This window comes from Protomyctophum parallelum (assembly GCF_964188405.1).
Source record: "Protomyctophum parallelum genome assembly, chromosome: 3".
Classification (NCBI taxonomy): domain Eukaryota; kingdom Metazoa; phylum Chordata; class Actinopteri; order Myctophiformes; family Myctophidae; genus Protomyctophum; species Protomyctophum parallelum.
The window spans coordinates 12362780-12372435 of NC_139698.1; the positions used below are offsets into that span (position 1 = coordinate 12362780).

Here is a 9656-nt window from a genome sequence, read left to right on the forward strand (position 1 = left end):
ATATGGTTCCTGGTAGTTGTTATGCGATGTTTTGTCCCACCGCCACCCCAGCACCATCTATCTCCCTGAGCTTAATGTTTAATGGTGGTGTTTAATTGTGCTGAGAGAAAATGTAGCAGAGCCAAACGCCAAGATAAGATATATGCACACTTGTATTCTCATTCTATAATACATATTGGTTAAATCTATTCGTGAGTAATGTGACTGAACTATTGTGTCCACATACTGTACAGCACTGATAGAGCAGCTGTCAAGTCAGCTGAGTTGAGGCCCTTGAGGTGTAGTCTGGCTCATCAGATCACAATGCGAGCAAGGTCCGATGACGGAGCGAACGCTTGGCATGATCGGACGGCAAACGTTGCATTGGAAGGACAAGTGCAACCACGGCCTAAAGTTCTGCTGGGATGGGTTAGAGGTTATGTTAGGCAAGGCAGAACAAATAACATAAAACAATAAGCATTAAGACATCACGTTAGAGAGCTACAGATTTGCCATGGGAAATATACACAATTACCACTCTACTGTAAAATCTACACATTTAATTGTTTCCCCACTTTTCTACATGTACTATAACATATGCATTGCATTGTCTGGTGGTGCGCCCCAACATACTGCCACAGTTTAGGGTTATTTTCTTACTGTTTGTTTCACTGTACTACCAGCTCATGCTTTTTTCAGTCTACACGTTGGTGCAGTTAGTTGAGGGCGGTGTGTCCGCCTTGCTGCGGATCTCCTTGACGTCATTGAGTGGGGAGTCATGGGTGCCAATTTGGCACGTGAACACCTGTTTGTAGGCCTTCCGGAAGTTCTCCGACAGGAACGCATAGATGACCGGGTTGACGGAGGAGTTGCTGTAAGCCAAACAGTGGGCGGCCACCCGCAACACAAACGAGGCTTGGGTGAGCGGGAAGGTCCCGAACTCCACCCACAGATGGACAATGTGGTGAGGTAACCAGGACAGGCAGAACACCACCACCACCACCAGTACCGTCTGAGCAGTCTGGGGGTGAAAGATGGAAAAGGAGGGGGTGGGGGAGAGACAGAGGTGTGTGACTGTGAATTATCATACAGTAACCTATAAAATGTTTTTTACAGACACAATCAGTGCTCTCAAGGACAAAAATGGTGCATCCAACTCATAATGACCAGAATCCTGAGAGGATTGATCACCAATATGAACTCTGGATATGTACATTTCTTACTCCTGACTGTATGTCGACCGCATGCAAGATAAATGCGTGCAGTTTATATACATCACATAACTTAGCATTGCACTGTACACAGGCCTAACCCAGAAATGCATTTCCTGTTTACAATTAGTCCATAATGCTGCCGCCGGGCACCTGACTAACACCAGGTCCTGGTTACGCTTCATTGGATTCCTGTTGCTTTTTCTGATTTTAAAATCCTTTTAAGGGCGTAAAATGGTCTTGCACCCCAATACCTTGTAGATCTCCTGCCCCCCTATAACCCTCCCCGTACATGTAGGCCCTCTCTTAAAGGTTCCAGAGAAAACAAGGGAGAACAAGCCTTCTCTGCCTTTCCCAAGAGCATCCGACAAGCGGATACCATCGCATCGTATCAATTTCGTCTGTTGAAATTTATATCAATTTTGTCTGTTAGATTCTGTTGTTTTTTATGTTGCATCCTTTTCATTGTTTTGCTTCTCTTGCTTTGTTTGTGTGTAGATTTGCTGTGCAGCACTTGATGTTGACTAAGACTTTGTCTAGAATATAAATAAAGTTCAATGTCAGTTTAAATGGAAAAAGGAAGCGCTGCATGCATGGGTTCAATCACAGTGGCCCAAAACAGGTGCTCTTCAGTGGAACAGGTATACATAGAAGCAATAGCCTCTTGAAGTCCTGAAAATGCGCCGGTCCGCTGTTGCCTCGCTCATCTGTAAAATAGATATATCATTCTTTTTCACCTGATGATGGAGTGCCCCAGTATTTGTTCCTCCCTGCAGTCTGCCTCACCACAATCAGATTTTTGGTTCCTTTGGTCCTTCTGTCAGTTAGAAAATGTATGCAATATGTTTACCCTGCCATATTGTTAAGTGTCCTGAAAAAGCCAATTTCACACTTTGTGATATGCTGTCTCTGAGGCATTCATGCATGTAGATTGTAGAAGGCTGATTTAATTAGATAATAATAGAAGGCTGAGTTAATTAGACCATAGCAGCGAAATATATGTACTGTAAAAACACTGAGCAGCCTGGAACTAACAAAAAGTTGTGCTATTAGCCTTCCCCGCTATTGCATTTAAGGGAATTAAGCTCTGAATGATGAATGCATCATGTCACAGCGACTTCAGCTTGGCTGTCACGGTGTCACCACACAGGTTAACTACTTCAAATCACATAACTGGTGTCAGTATGGTTAATGGAGTCTGGAGGGCAGAGGGGGTGACGAATGAAGGAAGCCAGATGGAAAGAATGATAAATGGGTGTCATGAGTGTCAGCCCGCTGTATCTTAGCAAACAGTTTCAAACAAGTATTCTCACACGCACACACGCACACACACACGTACACAAAGAGGCAAGCATTTCCCACAGTTGTGTGGGAGAAAGGATATTGAGAGGGCAATGTTTTGTTTGGCTAGCGCTAGCTGTAAGAACGCAGTCATGACTTCACCTTAAACCCTAGAGAGTCTTTAGTTATCCCAACATTTTCACACACACACACACACACACGCACACACACACACACACACACACACACACACACACACACACATACATACATACACACATATATGAGAAAATTGTAAAATTGACAAAGACGGAACAGGGGGAGGGCGTTTTTCCGGCGATGGAGGCCGCGGCCGAATCCGGGGCGTTGTTGGAGCTGAGTCCAGTGATAACACTAAACGTGTTGTCACGGGCCGGATGGTAAATGGTGCATTTATATAGCACCTTTATCCAAGGCGCTTTACATCGATTGTGCATTACATTGATGTTGAGTACGTTGAGTTAGCTGGCTTAATCAGAAGCACTTTTTCAATAGCTAATTAAAGCACCTAACTCGACTCAACTTTGATGAGGTAGTATTGCTTTCTTAATTTACTGAATGCCCCTCCAACATCTGGCTTTTGGAAATCTGGCGTTTGTTTAGAAAACTAAATGTGAGGTCATGTGACAGACTATGGACTTTTAATGATTGTTTTAAACATAAGCACAAAATGAAGGCATCCTCTGTCTATGAACTTAACATCTCCTGTTAACCCTTGGCCTACAATTCACGGACAAAACGGAATTAATCGAAAAATCTAAACCTCCCGTTAACGGAAAAAACGGAATGACAATCAATATCAGTTATCACGGGGTCAAAAGAGCAAAAATTTATATTTTTTCGCTAATATCACTAATGTTGGATGTAATTTACAAAAAAACGGCCGAAATCCGCGTGATCGTGCGCTATCGTGCACGCGCGCCGTCTCCATGTGCGTCGCTGTAAAAAATTTGATATTTTGCGATCTTTTGGGGTTGATTTGAGGTTAATTTGACTTAGTTATGAAAAATATAGCATTAGCTTAGCAATCCGGACCAGCCAAGCTATTGACTAGGGTCAAAATACTACAGGATGTTGTTGATCGTTCAACCGGAAGTGACTTAGGAAGATCCGTCTATTTTAGCCAAAATCAGCATGATGGTGCTTTCCCGCCATCTGGTGGCGAATCGAGAGAATACATTTGCAATGAATGAAGAAAAAAAAACATCTCTTCAATCCACCAGATCTTTCTTGTATGTTAAAACGGTGAATTAAAAATATGCCAATTTGTTACCCAAACAAAAAAATTGGGACTGGCATTCCAAGGGTTAATAGGCTACTCAAATTGAAATTGCATGAGCAAGGAAATATGTTGAATCGTGACTTAATGTATCACTTCGATACAAAATGTATTTATCTTTGGCATCCTTGAACCTAAAACAAATTTAAAAGTTTCATTCATCTATTCATTCATATATCTTTAAACAGGTAGTCATGTTGAGATGTATGTTTGAGTGTATAGGAATCCTGTAATGTTTTTAAATAAATGTTGCAACACATGGGGACTCGTAGTGATACATTCAAACAGCTTCAGATAGGCAGTGTGAAATATTCTTTTTATGACCATTGTAGCTCACTGTGTTAAGTCCATCCATCTGCCTGTGCTCACTTATTATTTATTGCATAATCAGGATAGAGGATTGAGATGGAAACTCTTCAACCTACGGTAATAACCAACTCCTTCTTAACCTGCACTATACACATACATTCAAAATGCGTTGGCTGCCAATTAAAATAATTCCTCCCCTTTCATTCCCTCAGGTGATAAGTCCCCCTTTTCCTGGAGATTAGATTAGATTGTTATTTAGATTGTTCTCAACAATTGGCTCATCAAATCATACAAATAACTTTTTGGACAAACATGAGTCAGCTTCAAGTTGTGTGTGTGTGTGTGTGTGTGTGTGTGTGTGTGTGTGTGTGTGTGTGTGTGTGTGTGTGTGTGTGTGTGTGTGTGTGTGTGTGTGTGTGTGTGTGTGTGTGTGAGTGTGTGCGCGCGTGCGCGTGCGTGCATGCATGTGTGCGTGCGTGTGTGTGTAAGCTGTCTCACTGTGTGTGCTTGGTGCTGATAAGAACTGGTCAACGTTTGTTGCAGAACTGCAGAGAAAGTAAGCTTGTTTTTCCAGCTGTCTGTCCCTGGCGAAGCATTTCACATAACGAGTTCCACACGAACCTTCCAAGGCCACAACATGGAGCTCACATTATGATCAATTAATTTATTAATTTGATCTACAAAAACCTGTCCCTGCCCTTGTGCCCTTGAGATTTGTATTATGCAGTTGGCTTCTTTGATATTCCTCGTCTACACAGCCTTTACTAATGTATCATGTACAGTGTACATTGTACACTACAGACAAGAAACAAATAGTGTAGACATTACATTTTGAACATTTGCAATTGATTCAGCTTCGGTCATTAGGACTGCAACAATCCATTATTTTCTGAGTGATTATTCTACCGATTACATTTTCGACTAATCAAATTATCTACAAAGTGGATATTTCTATTGTTTTAATATGTTTTTTATACTGTATATCAACAATTTTCAAAGTTATGCAGGAATGACTCATTTTCTGGCCTTGATAGCCCATACATCCAAACAGAAAAGTCTTATCTGATTGCATTAACCGACATTAAACTCACACAAGAGACGCTGGGTCTTTCGCAGGGTCGTTACACTATAAACAAACATCTCATGTACTTTGTTGCTGTTGAATGAACCGTAGTCATCAGCCAACAGCATGCATGTTTGTTCATTTATTTTAGTCGCTTCTTCCTTATACGCAGCAGCTGGAGTACACACTGGAGTACACAAATAATATTGTAGAAACACACTGGTGACAATGTCACCTATACAATAAAGCTGTCAGTGTCTTTCATTACTTTCCTTTTTTGCACCAGTTTACGAGAGTTAATGATTGAATGCGAAGTACACTTAGGTTGTAAGTGCCTTCCCTCAATTTCCTCTCCGGAAAATAGTCCTACTGAAAGATTGATCATGCTGTAAGGCATATTTAACAGGATATGGCAGTCTACCAGTGGTGGAAAAAATACTCACATTCTTTACTTAAGGTAAAAGTATCAATGAATACTGCAATGCAGAAATTCTCTGTTACAAGTAAAAGTCCGGTATTCAAAAATGTCTTAAGTAAAAGTACAAACAACATGTACTTGTATGTACCAAAGTAAAAAGTAGTGAAGAGCCGCCACGGTTGTAACGCGTCATGGTTGTAACATGCACGTTAACTCTTGATTTGTCAACGCCATCATGACGTCATCGCATCAGCATATGTAAAGCAACGTACTCTACTGTACGTGCCCAGGAAGTTTCAAGTGTTTTCCTTCATCCTAGTGGAAGTTATTGACGGAAAACTGGCTTTTCTCAAAATGCGTAAAATAAATTCACCTTGAGGTTTTCTTTGATGTTGATGAGCTAAAATCCACTGCATGCTTATGTTCTTCATTAGTTTGCATCGTTTTTAGAGTTTAGGGTTGTATAACATTGTACAATGTTACTCAATCATTCAAATGTTTTATCTTTTTGTGTAATCAATGTATTTCAGGTACACCCGGTAATATTGAATAATTCGCTTATGTTTGATACATTTTCCTATCACATCCATGGTATGAAAACAATGTTAAAGAGTTGCTTCAATGAAATATTATTGATTTAAGCTAGATACATTTTCTTATCACATCCATGGTATGAAAACAATTTAAAGTGTTGCTTCAATGAAATATTATTGATTTAAGCTGAAAACGATATGTGTAATGGCATTTTTTCTGCTGGGGTGGCGGTGGCTCAGGGGTAGAGTGGCTGGATGGTAAACCGCAAGGTTGCCAGTTCGAACCCGGGCTCCCCCAGAGTTAGTGTCGAAGTGTCCTTGAGCAAGACTCTGAACCCCTAATTGCTCCTGATGTGCTGGCTAGTGCATTGCATGGTTTCTGCCGCCATCGGTGTATGAATGTGTGTGTGAATGGGTGAATTGATGCACAATCTATGTAAGGCGCCTTGGATAAAGGCGTTATATAAATGCACCATTTACCATTTATAATGTATTTATGGCGCATGCCGGCCGTTAATCCCATATGCGCAAAAAAATAACTGAAGTTGTATGTTTTGTAATAAAAAGTCATTTGTTTTCAAATAATTGTAGTGGAGTAAAAGTACAATATTGACCTCTGAGATGTAATGGAGTAGAAGTAAAAGTATTAGAAATTGGAAATACATCAATAATTGTACTTAGTAAATATACTTAGTTACTTACTTACTTTCTACCACTGCAATACACTATACAATATACACTAATCAAATGGCCAACAGTGGATTACTGGCACTCTGCAATTAATGATCTGCAGATGGCACACACACAGTGTGTGTGTGTGTGTGTGTGTGTGTGTGTGTGTGTGTGTGTGTGTGTGTGTGTGTGTGTGTGTGTGTGTGTGTGTGTGTGTGTGTGTGTGTGTGTGTGTGTGCGTGCGTGCGTGTATGTGTGCTCGAGCGTGCGTATGTTAGTTGAGATGACATAATAATCAATCTTTGATTACTTTGCCAAATTGCCAGTGAGTGATTCTGTGAAAACTGTGAGACAAACACTTTGTCACAATTTGTCAGCCTTGAATTAATTTGCCTTCATTCAGCTTTGTCCCTTCCTGGATCAACTCGTCCTATGGTTATTTAATTTATTTTTCAATAAATGTTACATGATGTGTGATGCTGCTTTGACTTGGGTGAGAGCGAGAGAGAGAGAGAGAGAGAGAGAGAGAGAGAGAGAGAGAGAGAGAGAGAGAGAGAGAGAGAGAGAGAGAGAGAAGCCCCCTTATGTGCCCAGTGTCTTAATTATGAAAGTAAAAAATGGGGAAGCTGAAATAATTTATATAATTGATATTGTTTTATATTGAGCTGAATTGATTAGCTCTTAGAAACCTTTATAAAGTTATACCTTTATTTCTAATAAGCAATTTAATAATTCAGAATGATCATCATGATCATCATCATCTTCTTCTTCTATATGCCTGTTATCATAATCTATTAAAATGTTTTTAACTGAAATTCATTATCCTGTCAAGCTCACCATTTTCAACATTCTTGAACATAGATACCTGTTCAGATTACGTTTGTTACTTGATCTGATTGTCATAGACTATTCACATGTACAGTATAGTTATACTCATTAATTATGTTTATCAAAATGTACTGTTGGCATGTTTAAATAGGCCTACATACCTTTTTCTTTGATGCCTCTGACTTTTTGGACATGTGTCTTAGCTTTTTGTGCAAGTGATGTAAAACCTGCAGGCAGACAAATAAGCAGACAAATAAGCATTACTGCAAATGAAAGATACTTTGTAGCCTATTTGGGGTAATAAAAGTAGGCTGCCTATTATGCTTACCTTTGCATAACAGAACGAGATCAGCAGAAGAGGCAACACATAACCAAACACAAAAGTGCACACCACATAAATCTTCTTCTGGTTCTGATCTGGCCATCCTTCCCAGCAAAAGGTATGATTATCTCGCTTAAATATGTTCTGGTAATACATCACGGGCGCAGCCATAGCCATGGATAGTATCCAAATGACCACCACTCCGATGAAGGCATGTTTAGCCACTCGGATAGAAGAGGACTTTCGGGAATGTACAATGGCAATGTAACGGTCCACGGACATGGCAGACAGTGTGAAGATGCTGACCAGCATGGAAACGGTGAAAAAATAATGGATGAATTTGCAAATGAAGGCGCCCAGAACCCACGTCGGCATCATGTAGATGGTTGACTGAAAGGGGATGCAAAACAGAAGGTACGAAAGATCTGCTATGCTAAGATTGAGGATGAATATGTTGGTCGTGCTTCGAGATTTGCCGGGCTTGTTCCGGGCCAGCACCGTGATCACCAAGGAGTTCCCCAACACGCCGAGCGTAAAGATGATCCCGAAAACCAGCAGCGTGACGAAATTATCCGTGCCGATCCCAAATAAAAGTTTTTCCTCCTCCTCGTCTATTCTGCTGATGTTCCATGGTATTGGTTCCTCTTCGTAGAGAACACCGCCGAACTCTGACGAGTTCATGCTTTTCTCTGGTGATGCCGAACGACTTCAGACGTGGGAAATGTCACCAGTCTGTCTGTGCGTAAAATGCATGGCACTACCTTAGAGGCACGACGCGCACGCCTGTCATGACATCGCTATCCTCCAAGCGTTCTGAGACATATCGTGGCATGTTTTTACCCACAACCTTAGGCTAATGTCATATTTTCCACATATAGGCAAAAGCTTTGAAAAAGGCTAAAAGAAAAACACGTTTCCATAGCTCATCGAGACCACTCGGGGTTAATCTATAAAGCTTACTTGTCCATATTCGATATTTTTATACGGAAAATAAAAAAAATCGAAACATTATACTTTCTTTCAGTCTATCCAAAGTCCGCCGCTTAGCTACTTTTGAATACTTGGGCACCTGATGCATCTGCACTGGCGCGCTGCTGAATGGATGAGAAATGATCTTCGCCTCGAGTTCCCTCAAATTATAGGAGAGGAGGGGATGGGCTGTGTAACGTCAGCAGCGCCGTATGACCGCCCAACTTAGGACATGATGTGCCTCTATAGCCTACTGGCAGCTCGCTAAAAATATAGGCTAACTCCAAGTTTGTTGTCTCCACCAGGCCGAAGGCATGGGGAGAGAGTATGTTTTTCCGTGTGTGTGTGTGTGTGTGTGTGTGTGTGTGTGTGTGTGTGTGTGTGTGTGTGTGTGCATGTGTCCGTGCGTCCGTTACCAGCTAATCTCCGGCACCGTTAAGACTCAGGCATGCCGATTGTTTGTTATCTGTAACATATTTTGTTGTCATCTGACAGCAAGTGCATGTAGGACAATTTATGTTCAAAAATAATGTTCTATGTCTCAACTGGTTCTTTTCTCTATATGAAACTATGAAACTAGACCTGTGGTCCTGTGCCCGTCGGCACCGGCCTACTTGGGAACGATGACAGTTGAGGACAATGAAAATCGGGAATGCATACCCCATCCTTGTATAAAATACCTGTTATATTGTCATATAGCACCCTCTTTTAAACGGGGATCTCTGTATCTGTCTGTCTGCCTAATGACTGTGA

At 41.1% G+C, this 9656-nt stretch overlaps 1 protein-coding gene across 1 annotated transcript; it reads right to left on the reverse strand.

Moving 5' to 3' along the window:
* Window positions 1-500: 500 nt before the first annotated feature.
* On the reverse strand, window positions 501-8984 carry galr1a (galanin receptor 1a). Its single transcript, XM_083761013.1, has 3 exons — window positions 7941-8984; window positions 7774-7839; window positions 501-1000 (listed from the first exon to the last, which is right to left on the reverse strand). Exons 1-3 carry the CDS (start codon window positions 8613-8615, stop codon window positions 680-682), a joined length of 1062 nt encoding a protein of 353 aa, XP_083617139.1. The 5' UTR covers window positions 8616-8984; the 3' UTR covers window positions 501-679.
* Between the last annotated feature and the right edge of the window lie 672 nt (window positions 8985-9656).

Coding starts and splice junctions, on each gene's coding strand:
- galr1a (XM_083761013.1), bottom strand. CDS start 8,615: ATGAACTCGTCAGAGTTCGGCGGTGTTCTCTACGAAGAGGAACCAATA. Junction 7,840..7,940: donor TCTCGTTCTGTTATGCAAAG/GTAAGCATAATA, acceptor GTCTGCCTGCAG/GTTTTACATCACTTGCACAA. Junction 1,001..7,773: donor CAGAGGCATCAAAGAAAAAG/GTATGTAGGCCT, acceptor TTTCACCCCCAG/ACTGCTCAGACGGTACTGGT.